The sequence below is a fragment of the Hippocampus comes genome, unplaced genomic scaffold (assembly GCF_001891065.2).
Source record: "Hippocampus comes isolate QL1 unplaced genomic scaffold, H_comes_QL1_v1.1 scaffold345, whole genome shotgun sequence".
Lineage (NCBI taxonomy): Eukaryota > Metazoa > Chordata > Actinopteri > Syngnathiformes > Syngnathidae > Hippocampus > Hippocampus comes.
Window position 1 is genome coordinate 1,880,653 of NW_017805538.1, and position 19,976 is coordinate 1,900,628.

A 19,976-nucleotide genomic window follows, 5' to 3' on the forward strand; every position below is an offset into this window, starting at 1 on the left:
TGTGTGTGTGTGTGTGTGTGTGTGTGTGTGTGTGTGTTTTAATGCACAGTCGTGCCAAACGGCAACTCATCGAGAAACAAAATGCAGGTAGATTGTGCTTGTATATTACTATTCTTATACTGTATGTGAATGCATAAGGATGCATCTAAGCTAATAACAAATAAACCGTATGAGGGAAAAGTGGTTTAGATTGCACGACTGTCCGTGTTTTTATGTTATGTGTTGTGTTTATTATTTTACTTTGTTAACTGTTTTGTTAAGCGCTTTGTTACAGCTGCAGCTGTTATGGAAGCGCCATATAAATCAGGATGTATTGTATTGTATGATAATACTTAAAGCTAATCAGACGTACTTAAGCTAATCAGACATTTAATTAAACTTTAGTTATAGAGCACTTGACTAAAACAGTGCTGCACATAAAGATCGTACATAACACATTCATCGGGATTAAATAGTTATAACGTTCTTCTTTTCAACATGTACACATAACATCAAAAACAAACAAAAAACATAAAACCAGTCCGTTTACACTTTACTGTACATTTACTGTAGCATCTAAACATAAATCTCGCACAACAGGGCGTCTCATAATAACAACAAACGTGTTCAATAAATACTAACGAAAAAAAGGAGTTACGAATGAATAATGATGTGCAATATCGACTTCGCCATATACGAGTTTCCAGATTTTAAAATCATGCTAATATGTTGTTGCTAACAGACGCGTTTAGCTTTCTGCTAACAATAACAACTATAAAAAAAGGTTCCAGTGATGCCGACAGAGGCGGTTTGAACGCGGTTACAATGATATTCACTTTCATCTGCATGGATTTACCTTTTTGTTTGTGACCTTTCTTAAAGGACGGCAACTTTTTCTTGCCTCTTCATGTAGCTGTTTAAGATGCTTCAAGCGAAACCGAACACGTAGAAACTTCCGGTAATAACGAAACGCACCGTGGGTAATGTAGTTGGTAGCCACTAGCCTGTGCATACGAAATCAAGAACGACAAATTTACGGATAGATATTCACAAGTTAACTTTAAATATTGAAATGATCTGTCCCTATAATATTAGATCAATTTGTAACATATGAACCTTTTACACACAAAAATTGCACCAGGCACCGCTTAGAGTATGACTTTTTCCCCTAACCATTTTCAAGCCTGAACATTTTGAAATAGCAATATAAAAACGTAATATTTTATCGCGAAAACCTTGGCGCCAGGAGGGGAAATGGTCTCTAGGTTTTTCCCGGTTCGTCCGCTAGATGGCAAAATGACTTTTGATGTGAGATTCGAACTCCGATCTGGAACGGAAGTCCAAGGACTTAGCCACTTCCGCTAACTACGTCGTTGTTTGTGGATATAATATCTTCACCGCTGTTCTGGTCCAGAAGGCCAAATAGCGACAGGTAAGATTTGGACAAATCCGATAAATTTGTAAATATTATGGTCCTGGTTTTAAAACGGGTAAAAATGACGTGTTATCTAGCACAGTCCCCAGAAAATCAGTTATAACACTACGTCCTTGAATAGTGCGTTTAGCTAATGCTTCTCCTTCCAGCAAGGTGTCATTTGGTTGCCACTTACTAGCTTTCTCTATCTTAAAAAGTGGTGAGTTTTTTTTTCTTTGAATGCTATAATGTACCAAAAACACAGATGTTATTACCTTAGATGTATTTCTGAAAGATTGTTGTACGTCTCGTCAAAAACGCTATTTTTGTTGTTGTTGACTGTGGGAGATGTACTGAACGAGTCAACATCCTAGTTTTTGGTGAGATCATCAGAGGTCATCATCAGATGCCAATGTCACGTAGTATGACCTAAAATTATTAGTTATTAACCAGAGATTTATCCATGTTCATCGGTTCATGCCAGCGACATCGAATGATAAGAACGATTAAACGCACTTGTTGGCAGACGATAATGTATGCCAAACGTGTAACCATCTGTTGTCATGCGTACAAAAGAAAAAGTAACAACTTCCTGCTAGTTTATCAGCGTTGTATTGAGTGAAACAGGTCAAGATTTCTTACTGAACATGTACATTTGAGAGTAAAAATTGAATATTTTTTTGTAATGCGCTGTGAGATTGTTTTTAATGTTTAACAAACATAATTTCCCCCCAATATATTTACGCTGTTCCCTATTTCATGAAGAATCATGTTGCGTCTGCCAAATGTTGGGCGAGCTCTGGCTGGAGCCACCAAGGGCAGCATGGCTCCATCCTACACCGGTAAGTTATCTTCGGTTGTTTATGTGCATGTAGGTTTGTGTATTAACATTTTAATGTAAATTATATTGATTAAACTATGTGCATTTGCTTTAGTGCGGACTAATGTGCGTGCTGCCAGCAACATGGTGGAGGTCTTTGTTGATGGGAAACCAGTGGAGGTGGAACCTGGTACTACTGTTCTACAGGTAAATAATTCATTAATTTAATTGCTTATTCACAGGATTAACAATGTGGTAATGCATCAGTATTATGAATATTTTATTTAATCTAATGCACTCTAAGAGGACAGAGTCTAACTTAGTAGGTTTGGGCAAGTACAGTATGTGTTTTCAGATTCTTAACGTCTTAAGTCAACAGTCTCAAACTTGGGCCTTAAACTGGACAGTGATTTCAAACTTGACCGGCAAATTGGTGCCGTTGTTAAATCCAGCTTCTTTCACCTTAGACAGCTGGCCAAAGTAAAACCTCTCCTCTCTCATGAACACTTTGAGACAGTAATTCATGCCTTTGTCACATCCCGGCTGGATTACTGCAATGCCCTTTTCTTTGGAGTCAGCCAGTCCTCCATTAAGTGTCTCCAGCTGGTCCAGAATGCCGCTGCTCGCCTCTTGACTGGTACTCGTAAGAGGGAGCACATAACTCCTATTCTGGCATCCCTTCACTGGCTCCCCATACATTTTAGAGTTATTTTCAAGAACCTCTTATTTGTTTTCAAATCTCTAACACTGGTGTTATCAATGTCTAATAATGTCTGCGGACCAGACATTATTAGAAGTACCAAGAACTAAACTGAGGCTCAGAGGGGATCGAGCCTTTTCTTTTGCTGGTCCCTCTCTCTGGAATGACCTCCCACTGAACATTCGGCAAGCCTCCTCCCTGCCCATCTTAAAAACCCGCCTCAAAACTCACTTGTATTATTTGGCATTTGACTCAGCATGACTTAGATTTGTTCTTGGTTTTGCTGTTCAGTGCTTTCTACCGTCTTTATTACCGATTTGCTTTACTGTTTGTTGTATATGTTGAATTGCTCCATGTACAGCACTTTGTATGCAGCGATGGCTGTTTGAAAGTGCTCTATAAATACAGTTGAGTTGAGATGAGTCTTGTGTTCCCCATCAGGCATGTGAAAAGGTAGGAGTCCAGATTCCAAGGTTCTGCTACCACGAGCGCCTCTCGGTGGCTGGAAATTGTCGCATGTGTCTCGTAGAGATTGAGAAAGCTCCAAAGGTAAGATAGTCAACTTGATTTGTCAGAAATCTACACATATCAGACTCCTGACAACAGAATGGCTGTTGCAACTTTGCTTCTGCCTCTAGCCGGTGGCAGCCTGTGCCATGCCCGTCATGAAGGGCTGGAATATCCTCACGAACTCAGAGAAGACTCGAAAAGCCAGGTGCAAAAATCAGTCCAACTATAGCTGCTGAACAGTCTTCACAGTGTAGGCAACAATTTAAACAGATCTAACGATCTTTTGTGTTACCAGAGAGGGAGTGATGGAATTCCTGTTGGCCAACCACCCATTGGACTGCCCAATTTGTGATCAGGGAGGAGAATGCGACTTGCAGGTAACTATTGTATTGGAAGCAAAAAGAGAATGAATGATTTTTTTTTTTTTTTACTACTCAGCATTATTGGTTGCGGTGCTTGCAGGATCAGTCCATGCAGTTTGGTTCCGACCGCAGTCGTTTCACAGAAAAGAAGCGAGCAGTGGAAGACAAGAACATTGGACCGCTTATCAAAACAATCATGACTCGCTGCATCCAGTGTACACGCTGTGTCCGGTAAAAAGACATTTGAATTTTTGTGATGATCAGGGTTCTAAATTAACACTTGCCATTCTGCCAATTGTGTGTTAAAAGGCATTTTAGCGGTTGTTTACAAAAACTGACTAGCCAGTTTGGCCAGTGATGCACAAGGCAATCGTGTCTCTAGTTATACTCTACAGTACGCTATGTTTTATTCTTGGTCATTTCTACCTCTAAAAGTGACTTCCTATATTTTCAATAAATACTGTGCCAGAATGAAGTTTCACACCGCTCTTGGCTGCACAGCGTTGTACCTGATATTTTGGGCAACTGTCCAGGGAATGTGTATTTGTGCCAGATGAAAGTTTTTGTGAATGCTCTCATTCTGGCGTCGGTGAATGGTTTTTGAACCACAGTTCATTTTTGTTCATGGGTGCCAGGTTAGAGATCCGGGAGAAAACCCAGTTAAACGCATGGTAAATGACCCTTCATATGGAGAGGGATAAGATTGAACCTTATATGGCAACCCAAGCCACCGCGGCTCATGCATTGGCATGCTTAATGTAAATATTGGGGCGGTTGTTTTCATATTTTCAGAGATTGATGTGCAAATAGATAGAGACATGCACATGAGTTTTGGTGGCGATTGGTCATAGTTTTCTAACATCAAGCACCTGGAAGTTGCAGGTGGGGCATTGTTTACAGTCGCTTGAAGACAAGAGGGCGTTAAGTTAGGATGCGTGACAACTCTTTTCTTACCTCAGCCTAGTTCCAAACGTAGATTGTATTTTTGCATGCACATAAAAGACTACAGTCCTATTATTTTAATAAATATTCCTCATTTAAAAAAAGAGCAACCAAGCAACTAGTTTTCCCTCATGAGATTGTAGGGTGAAAGTTGTCAACTAGTATGGACTGAATGGGTGGCAACACTGGGGGAATTCTAGTATTTTGAGGGTAATGGCTCACACCAACAAAAGAACGAACTTGGAAGTATTACAATTTTGGAACTTAGTTTAAAATGTTGAATTCTGAACTGTGAACCGAACTCGTTCATTTCCAAATTTGTCAACTGAGCTTTCCCAACACTTGCTGCACCAATGCCGGTGCACGCTACAGCCTAGACTGCTACCAGTGCAAAAAAATTACCAGAGGTGCAGTCGAACCTCTTTTCAACATACTCTGTTTACAGCGTTATCACCCTTGTAACATTCACGTTTCAAAGTCACAATTTCACGTAATTCATTTTCCATTTGTCTATTTTTCTTACAACAAAAACCTTTATAACGTCAACTTTTTCCCACAAAATTGTGAAAAAGCCTTCGTGACAACGAACCGCGCGAAGCTAACTGCCGCCGCGACTTTGCTTATGAACAAAATGTACAGCGTGGGATTCACCTCCATTGCCCAGCAACGCTACTGATCAACTCGTACACCGTTGTACTTCCGGAGGCACGGCGCACGTGGTCTGAAAACAAGTCCGGTAATGGAAGCAAATCTTGCTGTCTGTGAAGGCTGAAATTGTCTCTCGCTTTTGAAAGGGAGTTTCCCAGACAAAGATTAGCCAAGACTACGGATTAGCAAAGTCGATGATTTCGACGATCATCTGTAATGGCAACAGAATCATGGCAGAGTTTGAGGGCAACAGATTGAAAGATGATCGTAAACGGCTTCAGGGTGCGGCACATCCTGAACTGGAGAAGGCAATTTTCATTTGCTGACTGAATGTTTTCATAGATGAAATAGGAACGCTACAGTTGTTCGTTTTATGTCTCATAAAATCGTTTTTTCTTTAAACTTTATCCACGTATTTGTAATTGACATTTTAATACTGTATTACATGTTCATGTTTTTACATCTATAAATGTTCATATTGTATTATACATTGTAGTTGGTGGCTGTTTATATTGGAAATGGTTAAGGCGAACTACCGTTGTCCAGATCTGTTATGTCCCTCGAGGTATGTTGAAACGAGGTTTGACTGTAGTGTGAGGGAGGTAGATAAAATCAACAACGATAAATCAAAACATAAGTAAATAGATTGCCTGGTGATCAAAAAAGTTAATTTAGAACCCTGGGGATGAGATATATCAACCGTAAAAACAAATGTATTCATTCAATATTGATTTCTTGCAGTTTTGCCAGCGAAATTGCTGGAGTTGAAGACTTGGGAACTACAGGAAGAGGGAACAACTTGGAAATCGGGACTTATGTGGAGAAGATGTTCATGTCAGAACTGTCGGGAAACGTTATTGATATTTGTCCTGTCGGCGCTCTCACCTCCAAGCCGTACGCCTTCACCGCACGGCCATGGGAGACGAGGTAGGTCCAATTACAGCTGAACCGACACAAAAGCAGGCGATCATATGTTTTGTTGACGACATTGCAGGAAAACTGAGTCGATTGACGTGTTGGATGCCGTGGGCAGTAACATTGTCGTGAGCACGAGAGGAGGGGAGGTGATGAGGGTGCTGCCCAGGCTGCATGAAGACATTAATGAAGAATGGATCTCTGACAAGACCAGGTAAAATGGCTGCTGGATCAGGATTCACGTCGGCTCACCGCACACCTAGTTCCCCAAAAAGAGAACAAAAGAGCTCATGATGTGTTGTTTTAGGTTTGCCTATGATGGTCTGAAGAGGCAGCGGTTGACTCAGCCACTGGTCAAGGATGAGTTGGGTCAACTGACTCCAGCCAGCTGGGAGGATGCGCTGATTCGCGTTGCTGGAGCGGTAAGTGTTTTTGCTTTCTTAGCATGCTTAGTCCATCACACGTTGATTCCGTCACACTTCATGACTGGCATAATTCATTTACAACCATCTTGTTCATCGATGCTTTTCAGTATTATGCCTTGAGAACAACTTTTCGCTTGCGGTTAAAGCGCAGAGGAGCTTGGAAAGTTGCAATTAACAGACATGAGATCCACCCTGTGTGTTCAGCTGCAAAGTGTACAGGGCAGCGAAGTGGCAGCCATCGCCGGAGGCATGGCAGATGCTGAAGCTCTCATCTCCCTTAAAGATCTCCTCAACAGGTTGAACTCAGAAAGCCTCTGCACTGAGGAGGTCTTCCCTATGGCTGGAGCTGGGTATGTACACAATTGAAACAAAAAAAATGCACGGAGCTCCCATGTGTCTCCATCTATTTCCCTTTGTTCCCCCTGCCTTTTCAGCACTGATTTGCGGTCCAACTACCTGTTGAACTCCCGCATCGCCGGCATTGAGGACTGTGACCTGCTTCTGCTGGTTGGGACTAATCCACGTTTTGAAGCCCCGTTGTTTAATGCCAGAATCCGCAAGAGGTAAAACCAGATTACCTGCATGTACGTTTCGCTTCAAAAGAAACCTTTTGAGTTCAACCTGTGTAGTTTAATTATATAGAATTCTATATTTTTGAAGATTAGTAAATTGAGCATTGGTATTATAAATTTCATTTTATTTAACCAGCTGAAAGTGCTACTCCCCATAAATCAGGGGGAACCTCAAATGCACTGTAATCTAGAGAGGTGACCTTTATTTGACCTTCTTTAAACTTTTGAATGGCCATGTGCAGTTGTTACCTTTTTCAGTACTTTTTGTACGTCGTACTGTTACGCTCGTATAAGAAGCTGAGTGGCAAAATTGACAGTGGGTGTTGTTGGTTTTTATATCTTGTTTTAGATGTGTGTGTGTGTGTGTGTGTGTGTGTGTGTGTGTATATATATATATTTGTTGTATATATATGAATGTCTATTTATGTAATCTTAAAAAATTATTTGCCAACAAAAAAGTTTGGTCATGCCTGATGTAGGCCTAGTGGGATTCTTTTATTTTGAAGGTGTCTTTTGCTGCTCGTCGGCAATTTATTTCTGTAATTCCTAATATGAAATAAATTAGGGGCGGCTGGCTTGACCTCATTTTTTCGAGTGGAGACCGACTTCACCAGAGGTGAAGTTCGGGTCTGTTACGTTTTATTGGTCACAGAAACCTAGCCACACGCTCAGATTCCCCACGCTTTCGTGCAACTACACGTGAGGCTAACCGTGGCACAAAGTGAAGTTTCATCGTCAGATTATCATGTCCAATGTGCAGATTACAACTCACAACAACTTTATTGCCTGCTTGCGATCCTGGTTAAAAAAAAAATGTGGTTCCGAAAATGGATAGATGGGTGAATAGCAAACGCTATGGCAGTGCACTGTATCGTTTTGTTATCACATTCATCATACCTGTTGGAATATTGTCGCAGCTTGTTGAAGTGTAGCTATGATGAGTGATATTTTATTTTATTTATTTATTATGTTGGTACTTGAAAATGACCCTTCACACTAAAACATGTATGTGTGTAGTGTGTACTGTTGAATGATCACTGCAAAGTAAATAATTCTAGGGGGTGATTTATTCTTTGAAGCATTAATGTTAAAAATGCATACATAAAACACTCCAGCATGCAGTCCTGCTCTATTGTTCCTGACAGAATTTTAAAAATAGGAGAATTCAGATAAATTATTTAGTAAGGAAGGAAATAAAAGACAGACCATTTTACTCAGCCACTTTGTTTATTGTATGTGTTGTTTTAATAGTTTTGAATGTCATTGCTGTTAAAATCCCGCAAATATTTTATTTGTATTCATTTCAATGCAAATGTTCCATATAGTTGAGAAATAAAACGTAATTGCATGCACTTTTCTGGAACATCATCATTATATGAGTGAAATTAAAAAAAAACAACAATAAAGAAATGATCATTTATTGTGAAACTTTCTGGGTAAATAATATCTGGAAAAAATAATTGTGACAGCCCTACCAATAAATAATTTTAATACAGTACACTGACTAAAATCAAATACCTATTATGAAGCCGGTGGTTGCCACTGACCGTTTCCATGTTTTGACGTATTTTGAAGGACGAGCATAGACAGAAACAATAAATGAAAAATATCACTCACCATTAGCTACACATCGAGCCTGGTCAGGTGTCATCTTCAAACCAGTGTTACGACATAATGGTACAGTGCCATAAAGTGTCTTCGTGTTTGTGCGCGCTTTCCTAAAACTTTGATGATGAAAAAAAGTTCTCTTTAACACATAGTTATTGTCTGTGTGTTATTGGATGCCATGATCTGGCGGCAAAATGTTACTTTGCACTGCCCTTGTTGTTCTCTTCTGTGGTCCCACTACTGCTGGGATGAATGTCTTACATCTAACTATGATCAAATTGTCCGAAGCAGGCGCCAGAGGCTAACCTCAATTCACGTTGTCCCGTCAAGCGCATGCCGGTCACATTTTTTTTCTTCCGTCATCACAACATCCTGTTTCTGCCCAGTTTTTTCGGTGATCAGACTTTCGGTTGAAAGCAGAAAAATGTACTTTGGGGCCATTTTTGACAGCTGTGACTTGCAATTTGAACTGGCTCTGTCGAGCCAGCATTTGAAGGTGGGTAATGGCCCAACACAGTTGTGCACTGACCAGGGACCATCAGGCCACCGTTAATGTGGAACCCTGAATCTCTTGTTTTTATCCTCGCAATGGCGAGGGACTGTTGATCATCTGTTCGACATTTGGGTCTCAGGTCAAAATGTGTATAGCATGATAAGAATTGATTGATTCATGAATCAAATATACGTGAATGTTACCATTCAGCTCCTTGGCAGAAAACAACGAAGTTCAAATTACCTTCCCCTGTAAGCTTATGTTGAATTTCGGAATATCCCAAAATTTCACCCGAAAGCCCAATATCCTTCACTTTTTCCGGGTCGAATAGGTCAACACTGGGTTGCCAATCCCCTCTAAAATATGCTGATTTCAATGTAAAAAAAAAACAAAAAAAAAAAACAAAACATTATGCTATGCAGCTTGTTGGAAAGTAGTGTTGGCTTACTTTTACTGTAGCTTTTCTTTCAAGATGAAAAGAACACAAACAGGAGATTCACTGTTAGCCCTGATTTAAAAAAAAGAAAAAAAAAGAAACAGTTCAAATGTCTCAGCCATGCCTTATTGTCTCTATCTGATCCAGCTGGCTTCATAATGAGCTGCGCGTTGCCCTGGTTGGTCACAATACTGACCTGAGCTACACCTATGACCATCTTGGAGAGGAGACATCTGTGCTGACAGAACTGGCCAATGGAACGCATCCATTCTGCCAGGTAACCGTTACACTCACTTGACTTTGGGGTTGCAAATGTCCCCAATCCGTATGCATTCCTGACTGGCTACTTCTTCCATCCGCAGGTCCTCGCAGCTGCAAAGCGCCCGGTCGTCGTGGTGGGCAGTAGCGCTCTTCAAAGAGAAGACGGTGCTGCCATTTTGAGCTCAGTGTCCACCATTGCTCACAATGCCAGAACCAGCAGCGGAGTGGAGGAAGGGTGGAAAGTTCTCAATGTCCTGCACAGGTATGAGAGGCTGATGATGCACAGCTATGGCAAAAACTGAATTGGATGCCAAATTTGAGCTTCTTTGGGCTTGAGCAGAGTGGCCAGTCAAGTCGCGGCTCTGGACCTGGGCTACAAGGCGGGTGTGGATTCCATTAGGGCAAACCCACCCAAAGTCTTGTTCTTGCTGGGTGCTGATGGCGAGTGTGTTACCCGAGCTGACCTTCCAAAAGGCAGCCTCATCATTTACCAAGGTAAATGCACGCCCACCATACAAACACATCAGTAAGTAATGCCAGAGTATACTTGAGTCCCTTTTGAAATCCTGCAGGTCATCATGGTGATGTTGGCGCAACAATGGCGGATATAGTGCTCCCCGGTGCTGCATACACCGAGAAAAATGCCACCTATGTCAACACGGAGGGGAGGAGCCAACACACACGGGTAGCTGTGACGCCGCCGGGAATGGCCCGAGAAGACTGGAAGATCATCAGAGCTGTAGCGGAGGTGAGCATGACGTTGCGCCATATGCCATATGGAATTCAAACAAACATTGACAGCCACTCAGAGACGCACTTGTGTGCCTGCAGCTGGCAGGTGTGACGCTGCCCTACGACTCCCTGGACGAGGTCCGATCCAGACTTGCTGAGGTGTCTCCAAACTTGGTGCGGTATGATGACGTGGAAGAGGCAAACTATTTCAAGCAAGCAAACGAACTTGCGAAGGTATGCCCACTTTTATTGCATTTGATCCTGTCTTACGCCTCCGCGAGCTTTGTTTTTCTGAGCTCTTTTCTCATGAGTTAATATGCCGTGAAATATTTGGATACAGCGGGTTTGCACAACTTAGGATACAAAAATTGGAGAGGAGTGATGCATGATCTGGCAACCGTTACATTTTATTCCGTCTGTTTTGGTAATCCGGACATTTTTCTTTGGACCATATGAGTTAGTGTCACACCATTGGAACTGTATGACTCTCACTATCATACTGGCACCTCCTCTCTGCTCCCCATTCTCTCTTAACCAGATCGTAACACACTGATGGACAAACAACCCCAAATAAATGCAAAGCTCTATGAACTATTTTGTAATTTATTAAGGACATTTAGTCATGTTGGAGTTCCAAAAAGTACACACATACATTTTGACTCTTTCATTTCTTTCTCCATCAGGGAGTGAAGCAGGACCTAATCGCAGCTCCTCTGATACCACCTCAGCTTTCAATAAAGGACTTCTACATGACAGGTATGAGCAATACTCACAGGTGGAAAGGCCAAAGTCGAGTCCATCTGTCTAAGTCAATTCTTTTTTTTTTTTTTTTTCTTCTGCTCCCCTTCTTGTTCAGACTCCATCAGCAGAGCCTCACAAACAATGGCCAAGTGTGTGAAAGCCAGCACAGAAGGCGCCGCCTCTGTCGATGAGCCCTCCATTTGTTAAACACCAACACGTGTCCCTACACTCTTCAGTCTATTAAAACAATCCACACTTCTGTAAACACAGTATTGCAGCATTTAATTTAAATATGTCCTTGTCGTTGTAGCTACCTTGATTGTTTTCACTCCTGAGAGCAAGCTTTGTTGGGATGGGGCTTTGAAAAATGTACAAAATGAATAAAATATTATCCAGACTGTTTTTAATGGGTGGTTTATTTAATTGAAATCTATTCAATTAACAGATTTTTCCCTCACATTTTTAATTAAAAAAATACACAATGATATGACATAGAGTGGCGGCACGGTGGTCGACTGATTAACACGTCCGCCTCACAGTCAAAACAGACAGGAAAGAATTATTCCAAAATAAGTCAACTTAAACTTCAAATATTTTCTTCTGCATATAAATGTGAAAATTATTTACAAACTCAAATAACACAACTGGTTAGCACGTCTGCCTGACAGTGCAGAGGTGCACGGTTCAATACCGGCTCCAGCCTTCCTGTATGGAGTTTGCATAATCTCCCCTTGCCTGTGTGGGTTTTCTCCGGGTACTCCGGTTTCCTCCCGCATTCCGCAAACATGCATGGCCGGCTCATGGAAAACACTAAATTGTCCGTCGGTGTGATTATGAGCGCGTATGGTTATTGTGTGCCCTGCGATTGGCTGGCAACCGGTTGAGGCTGTACTCCGCCTACTGCCCGAAGACGGCTGCGATAGGCTCCAGCACGCCCCCAACCCTCGTGAGGGTAAGCAGATTCAAAAATGGATGGATGCAAATGACATAGAATTAAGTGGTTGAATGTGAAATGTGCAGTCGTGTGTAAATGATAGTTTGTGTTTAAGGCCCAGTGAAAGGTTTATGTGAGTGTCTGCGGCTAGATTGGGAGCCGCTTTTTTGTGCGCCTGTCCTCAGGCCAGCTGGCTCGTGTCCCTGGGAATCAGTCTCCTTTGAGCAAGCAACAGCAGAGGAAGAGGAAAGTATCTTTTGTTGTCCTCCTAGCCAGTTCTCAAGGTCAGTGTGAAGTCAATTTGCTTCTGCCGTCCTTTATCTGCACTTGTGTTTATGATTTTCTCCGGTATTTAAATAGGGACAGTCTCCCGGTGTTATGAAATGGTTAAGCTCCTCATCTTGGGAACTCCGAACACAGGAAAGACAGGTAGACTGCTCGTGTAAAAATAAATTCAATCTGTTGCCCTGTCTTTCATCAAACTATTACACGGTGGGGAAAATAAGATCGGAATGAATATTTGCTCACCACAGCCAACAGTCAAGCCAGCTAAGAAAGAGCTTTGAAGCTGGTTATGTGATTTCTGTACACTCTTAAGTGTGCTCTGCCTATTTTATTTCAACAGCCTTGTGCGTCCGCTTCATAACCAAGCGGTTCATTGGTGAATATGACCACAAGAAGGGTAAGACGTTGCAAGTTAATGTGTTAAAAAAGAAAAGGGGGGGAAAAAAAAAATCTTCTTACTGTCTTCATGTCTTCCACCGCAGAGGTGACCTATAGATGTTGCCGGCTGGTCGACCAGGAAGCTGTTGATCTTGAAATCTTGGATACAGCTTCTGAGGTACATTTGTGGTGTTATTATCATATTGCCCCGAAATCCGTTGTAAAACCTTCACAACTTGTGCTTTAAGTATGCTTTTTATTATTCCATTTTCAGTCCACACAAGAATAAGTTTCAAAAATGAATAAAATATTATCCAGACTGTTTTTAATGGGTGGTTTATTTAATTGAAATCTATTCAATTAACAGATTTTTCCCTCACATTTTTAATTAAAAAAATACACAATGATATGACATAGAGTGGCGGCACGGTGGTCGACTGATTAACACGTCCGCCTCACAGTCAAAACAGACAGGAAAGAATTATTCCAAAATAAGTCAACTTAAACTTCAAATATTTTCTTCTGCATATAAATGTGAAAATTATTTACAAACTCAAATAACACAACTGGTTAGCACGTCTGCCTGACAGTGCAGAGGTGCACGGTTCAATACCGGCTCCAGCCTTCCTGTATGGAGTTTGCATAATCTCCCCTTGCCTGTGTGGGTTTTCTCCGGGTACTCCGGTTTCCTCCCGCATTCCGCAAACATGCATGGCCGGCTCATGGAAAACACTAAATTGTCCGTCGGTGTGATTATGAGCGCGTATGGTTATTGTGTGCCCTGCGATTGGCTGGCAACCGGTTGAGGCTGTACTCCGCCTACTGCCCGAAGACGGCTGCGATAGGCTCCAGCACGCCCCCAACCCTCGTGAGGGTAAGCAGATTCAAAAATGGATGGATGCAAATGACATAGAATTAAGTGGTTGAATGTGAAATGTGCAGTCGTGTGTAAATGATAGTTTGTGTTTAAGGCCCAGTGAAAGGTTTATGTGAGTGTCTGCGGCTAGATTGGGAGCCGCTTTTTTGTGCGCCTGTCCTCAGGCCAGCTGGCTCGTGTCCCTGGGAATCAGTCTCCTTTGAGCAAGCAACAGCAGAGGAAGAGGAAAGGATCTTTTGTTGTCCTCCTAGCCAGTTCTCAAGGTCAGTGTGAAGTCAATTTGCTTCTGCCGTCCTTTATCTGCACTTGTGTTTATGATTTTCTCCGGTATTTAAATAGGGACAGTCTCCCGGTGTTATGAAATGGTTAAGCTCCTCATCTTGGGAACTCCGAACACAGGAAAGACAGGTAGACTGCTCGTGTAAAAATAAATTCAATCTGTTGCCCTGTCTTTCATCAAACTATTACACGGTGGGGAAAATAAGATCGGAATGAATATTTGCTCACCACAGCCAACAGTCAAGCCAGCTAAGAAAGAGCTTTGAAGCTGGTTATGTGATTTCTGTACACTCTTAAGTGTGCTCTGCCTATTTTATTTCAACAGCCTTGTGCGTCCGCTTCATAACCAAGCGGTTCATTGGTGAATATGACCACAAGAAGGGTAAGACGTTGCAAGTTAATGTGTTAAAAAAGAAAAGGGGGGGAAAAAAAAAATCTTCTTACTGTCTTCATGTCTTCCACCGCAGAGGTGACCTATAGATGTTGCCGGCTGGTCGACCAGGAAGCTGTTGATCTTGAAATCTTGGATACAGCTTCTGAGGTACATTTGTGGTGTTATTATCATATTGCCCCGAAATCCGTTGTAAAACCTTCACAACTTGTGCTTTAAGTATGCTTTTTATTATTCCATTTTCAGTCCACACAAGAATAAGTTTCAAAATGTTGTTGATGAGAAGCCTCGGTGGTTGTCAAATTCATGTGAATTTGTGATTTTATCAAAAATGTTTGTTTTGCTCGACTTTCATTGGTGTTTAGTATTTTAGAAGCGTTGCACATTTAAAGAAAAGTAACTCTTTTGTGTGCGTGCGTGCGTGCGTGCGTGTGTGTGTGTGCGTGTGTGCACGTGAATGTCCCACATTTGCAGAAATATCTTATAGTTATAATATGCAATAGAAAATATTGATTCTGAAAGGAAAATCATTGGTGTCAAGAGCTTTCAAGTGTTCTGCTGGCGTTGTGTGCGACAGGGGAGCTGCGCGCCTTCTCTGGAGGCATCCATCCGGTGGGCGGATGGCTTCCTGTTGCTCTATTCCATCACTCACCGCCAAAGTTTTCTGGAGGTCTCGCGGCTCAAAAGACTCATTGACCAAACCAAAGAGAGTCTGGGTAAGAAAGGAGTTGACTCACGCCGACGAGAGACCTCACACGTATTTGACAGCAACGTGGTTGCCTCACTAGTAATGGTAATACATCAAGACTACTGACTAACCCAGCAAAACACTCGAACCAGCCCTTCGTGATCTGCGCAGGGACAGTGTGTATCTTGGCTCTCTGTGTAACCTCTGGATGAAGCCTGCCTATTGTCACCTTGACACACACGCACACACTTGCTCACACCAGATACTCACCATGTTGTGGAGATAGAAGTGTTTACTCGGCCACGTATGACACTATTCATAAAATTCTCGAACAAAGATTTATAAGTCTCCATCCAGGAAGTAACTCTGCATATGTGACTCAGCTGTCCCAGCGGTGCTGGTAGCCAATAAAGCAGACTTGGAAATTGGCAGGGAGGTGACAACAGAGGAAGGACAGAGGCTGGCCCTTGATTTAAGGTTTGTATGCATGTCCAGTAGATGCACATACAGTGCATGAACTTGGATCAGGTAGGGCAAGAATAATGAGCCAAGTGATGTGCGTGCGCCTCTGCGCACGTCTGAAGGTGTGGTTTCAGGGAGCTGTCAGTGGCTGATGCTGTTTTAGCTGTGGAAGCCGCAGTTTTTCAGCTCATCAGGTTGGTTTCAGTCACGTATTAACAACATACACTTGTCAATCAAACACTGAGCGATGTCAACAAAATGCTTGCTTCCCTTCCATTAAAGAAAGAAAGTTGAAGCAGATTATAGTGCAGTAATCCCCGGGCCATTGTGGCGGTTATGTTCCAGACCAATCTGGTCTTTGAATACAGTTTTCAAATCATACAAACACATTTGAACAAGTATAATATATTTAGTGAGTGAAAGAGCAATGAATAACACAAAACTATTGTACAGTGAGTGTAACAGTGTACCTATTTAGAGTACCGTAAGTGAATCCTATTTTATCCAAAGTACCTAACTTCACTTAGCTCACGATATAGGCGACGTCAATAAACATGAACAGAGTTGTATCAATAAAATGAACCGATAGCAGGAATACAGTATTTGTTCAATAATGTTCAACAAAAGTTTGGCTGTGCTGAAATCCAGTATTTCCTGTTTTGTTCTATCAAATTTACACTGGTCTCACCCTAAGTGTGCCACTCTTGTAGTAGTGGTCATCAAAAATCTGTGAAATAGCGGGACTGCAAACCTGGAACCCATAATGGAGCAATAAAAAAAATATATATATATATAGTAGGACTGAAAATTAACCAAAGAAAATCATCCATTGCTTCATTTTTGTGGTCCAACAGAATTATTTTAAGATGGCCTCAAAACATTTGTGGCACAATTCGCTTAATATTTCTGCAACTCATAAGTATTTTCGCACAGCCCTCCTGCTGTCTCACATGTTTCAGCACCTTCCACAGATGTTCAATAGGATTTGGATCCGGACACTTGATAATTGACCAATGTTTTGTTCTTACACAATCTTATGACAATCTTTATCTTGAAATATGAAATCGTTAAAAGTTATTCTGGAGAAAAACAGTGCGGCCCAGTGTCAGGATGCATGGTTTCAGCTGCTTGTCCTCCACAAGGATAAAGTCCCAAAAAATACGCTGAACAGTAAACAAAAAAAAAATCATATGGTGATTCTGAAAAGAGCCGTGACCATGATTTTTGTCTTGGCCATTTTCATGAGTTTGTGTTTTAAAATCATTCTGTTGGACCACAAAACAAGAGCCACGCCTGATTCTCAACTAATTTTCCGTCCCAGTACTCACGCTGGGCCTGTTTTGCCACCCATGTGTGACAGGCGAGTCCTGGATCAGCAGCGGCTTCTGCCTGACCGCCGTTCCTACATGTTGACTGTGCGCCACGCTCTGACCAGGAAACTGACCCGATCAAAAACCGTGCAGTGGTGACCTTAACACACTCATTGCACTCTTTGGCTCTATATTAAATCTACACGTGAACTGCAGATTTGGTTTCTTCTTCAAGGGTGTGACAAGCATATTATGGGAAATTTGCATTGTAATCAGTGGAGTTGGGTTTGTGCCCACCCATCAAGTGTGAAATTAAACAACCATATCTATATTTTGTTATCTGCCTATTTCTGAAAAAGTGTGTCCGCGGGCTGCGCTGCACTTTTGCCCCACCTTTACAAAACTGTGTGGCAAATTAACAATACAGACTATATCAGCCAATGACTCAGCAGATAGGCTGGCTAATGTTCCATAGCGAAAGACTCATTGTCATGTCAAAGCCAATAGGTAAGCAAATCTGCAACGCATTGATTAGAGATGGATAACAGTGTTAGCTGCAGTAGCGTCCGACAACCAGCCCATACTGAATGACTGGGTGAGCGGGCGATGGTTTTGTCACACAACCACAGTGCAGTGGTGCTTTGAAATAGAGGTGACCTGACTTTCAACTTTCTCCAGATATCAGGCGCTGTTCGGCTGACTATTTATTTATTTTATTTTTGAAGACAAATGTTTCAGCAACAACATATAGTGACACATGGTGGAAAAACTAAATCAAAAGCACAACTAAATCCTGAAAAGACCAAAACTCAAAGGAACAACAAAATGCACCACCATGATAAACAAAGCATGACCGCAACAGAAACAAACAAACAAACAAAAAAAAACAATGAGAAGTTAAACATTAAATAAAACCTAATCTAAACAAAAATAGAATCATCAAAAGATGTTTCTATGAATGACGTTCTATGCAAGACATGCCACACTGCAGTATGATTGGCAAGGGCTGCCCCTTCATTCAAGAGGGATACATAGCATCTCCTCAATGAACAGTAGACTCTTCTATTTCCCACAGGTGACTAAGGTGGGCCCTCCAGGAGTAGTAAGTAGCATTTAATTGATGCAGTGTGACAAAAAACGGTTTCTTTTTAATTCCATTTAAATATGTCACTACTGTGTGTTATGAATTACAATATTATGGCGTGCTATTTTTCCTCATTAAAATACACATTACATCTATTTTTTTTTTTTTTTTGTGAGCGTGAATGGATTAAGAAATTCATCAATGGGAAATTATGATTTGTGTCGGGAGCGTGGTCACAGAACCACTGTAACTCGTCTCTTAAAACACCTCTGTCAACGAATTGACAAGTGTGCTTGAATGTCTGTGTGAGCTGATTTATGAGTAATTTAGCCCGTGGGGCCTCTGTCGCGAGTAATAAAAGTTGCAGAGATTTATTGAAGCAGGGATTACAGTAGTAAAAAACAGTGTTTGCTTCATATGAGCAGCACTGTGAAAAAATGCGGGGCACTACTCACAGTGAACGGTTAGTTGCTTTGAGCCAGTGCTTCTCCAATTATTTTCAGTTACAATATATAAAACACATTAGTCTACAAAACAAAACAAAAAAACATTTGTGCTGATGTATTTTTTTTTTTACATCAAAATGAGGAAGTCAGGATTGATGGCTACGATGAGCACCTTTTGCAGTGCACAACTTTTCAAGCGGTTGATCAGCGTGATTGAGGTGTCATGTCTTTTAAGTGGTGCCTTAATTTATTTGGCTTTGTGCTGTCCGGAGCCAGTATTTTTCGACATAGCCAACACACCGGTCTTTACTCGTCTGTCTTCCACTGTAGTCGGCGGTGAAGCCAAGCGCTTTATTCGCTTCGTCATACAGTATTTCCTTGACTTAGCTTTCGGGTCACTTTCTTTTGTCTCATTATCTTCGTCTCTCGCCGCCTTTCTTTTCATCCCTGTCTAAAAAAATAATTGTCTCCTTAGGCTTTTTTTTTTACTGCATTTCATATCGTCTGCTCGGTGCAAAAAAACAAAACAAAACTACACCATCGAGCTCTCTGACAATGAGGGCGCTACAGCCAACTGTTGTAGTGGATGTGCAATTACACTTTATTCTATTTTCCTTGGAAAAAGAAAAAACGCACGTTCCCCAGAGTCACACGGCCCTGGCATCGCCCCCCCGTGCCCCACTATTTGAGAAGGACTGATTTAAGCTAAGGGCACCAACTTTTTTTTACCCACACGGTAGACTTTGGTTTTGCTTGTAGAAGTAAGTAGCCAGCCCCTGGGATTGTTCTGCGGGGACAGCCAAACGCCGGCAAGAACGCGGAAAAGACACCCAACCCGTTGTTTGTCATTCATTTCTAAAGGCACGCTCACGATATGCCCAACGTATGTGGGCAAAGATACACAAAATGTCTCTTTAAATGATGAAAAGAGACATCTTAAACACCCGTCTCAAAAGCGAACCTTCTCTAGCATGCAATGCGCGTCACCTCCAGTAGATGGCAATGTCTACTGATATTTAAAGCCTCAATAGCCTCACATGGATGTCACAGCAATACCAAACAAACAATTGTTACTCACGTGTACTGACAATGGAGTGATTAGACAATAAAGTGTCTGATGATCATGTCATCATTTAGCTAGCACACTAAGAATGAAGTAGGACTTTTGATTTCAGTCTCGGCTCGGTTTTCCTCGCCTTCTCTTGCAACTCTCGGGATGTGTCTTTCAGTGTAAAGAAAACGAAAAGACAGAAAATGAAAAACTATGACTGAAAGAGGAGATAC

The 19,976-nt window shown here is 41.7% G+C and overlaps 3 protein-coding genes and 1 long non-coding RNA gene across 6 annotated transcripts in view; 3 read left to right on the forward strand and 1 right to left on the reverse strand.

Annotated features, from left to right (window-relative positions):
- Positions 1-1,076, reverse strand: part of unc50 (unc-50 homolog (C. elegans)) — a 6,396-nt gene extending 5,320 nt beyond the window's left edge. Inside the window, exon 1 of the mRNA XM_019878491.1 lies at positions 836-1,076. The gene's annotated coding sequence lies outside the window, so the exon portion shown is untranslated. The remainder of the gene's footprint in view (positions 1-835) is intronic.
- Positions 1,077-1,294: 218 nt separating this feature from the next.
- ndufs1 (NADH:ubiquinone oxidoreductase core subunit S1) lies at positions 1,295-11,960 on the forward strand. 2 transcript variants are annotated; one of them, XM_019878489.1, is made up of 19 exons: positions 1,295-1,411; positions 2,159-2,235; positions 2,329-2,420; positions 3,355-3,462; positions 3,552-3,628; positions 3,719-3,800; positions 3,886-4,016; positions 6,117-6,302; positions 6,370-6,504; positions 6,598-6,712; positions 6,920-7,065; positions 7,150-7,278; positions 9,972-10,101; positions 10,187-10,347; positions 10,426-10,580; positions 10,658-10,833; positions 10,917-11,051; positions 11,501-11,573; positions 11,674-11,960. In XM_019878489.1, exons 2-19 carry the CDS (start codon positions 2,163-2,165, stop codon positions 11,763-11,765), a joined length of 2,196 nt encoding a protein of 731 aa, XP_019734048.1. In that variant the 5' UTR covers positions 1,295-1,411; positions 2,159-2,162; the 3' UTR covers positions 11,766-11,960. The 2 variants fall into 2 exon arrangements, with proteins under 2 accessions (XP_019734048.1, XP_019734049.1); XM_019878490.1 differs by having other exon boundaries at positions 2,159-2,233; positions 2,339-2,420.
- LOC109520907 (uncharacterized) lies at positions 8,647-9,901 on the forward strand. Its single transcript, XR_002169260.1, has 2 exons — positions 8,647-9,527; positions 9,622-9,901. It is a non-coding gene; the product is annotated as an uncharacterized LOC109520907 (long non-coding RNA).
- A 790-nt stretch (positions 11,961-12,750) lies between the features above and the next one.
- Positions 12,751-17,438, forward strand: LOC109520858 (ras-related and estrogen-regulated growth inhibitor). Of its 2 annotated transcripts, none has more exons than XM_019878391.1 (8): positions 12,751-12,776; positions 12,853-12,921; positions 13,118-13,174; positions 13,260-13,333; positions 15,280-15,418; positions 15,774-15,867; positions 15,975-16,046; positions 17,213-17,438. In XM_019878391.1, the coding sequence occupies exons 2-8, from the start codon at positions 12,876-12,878 to the stop codon at positions 17,319-17,321; spliced, it is 591 nt and encodes a 196-aa protein (XP_019733950.1). In that variant the 5' UTR covers positions 12,751-12,776; positions 12,853-12,875; the 3' UTR covers positions 17,322-17,438. The 2 variants fall into 2 exon arrangements, with proteins under 2 accessions (XP_019733950.1, XP_019733949.1); XM_019878390.1 differs by lacking the exons at positions 12,751-12,776; positions 12,853-12,921; positions 13,118-13,174; positions 13,260-13,333 and adding exons at positions 14,029-14,295; positions 14,372-14,440; positions 14,637-14,693; positions 14,779-14,852.
- The last annotated feature ends 2,538 nt before the right edge of the window (positions 17,439-19,976 follow it).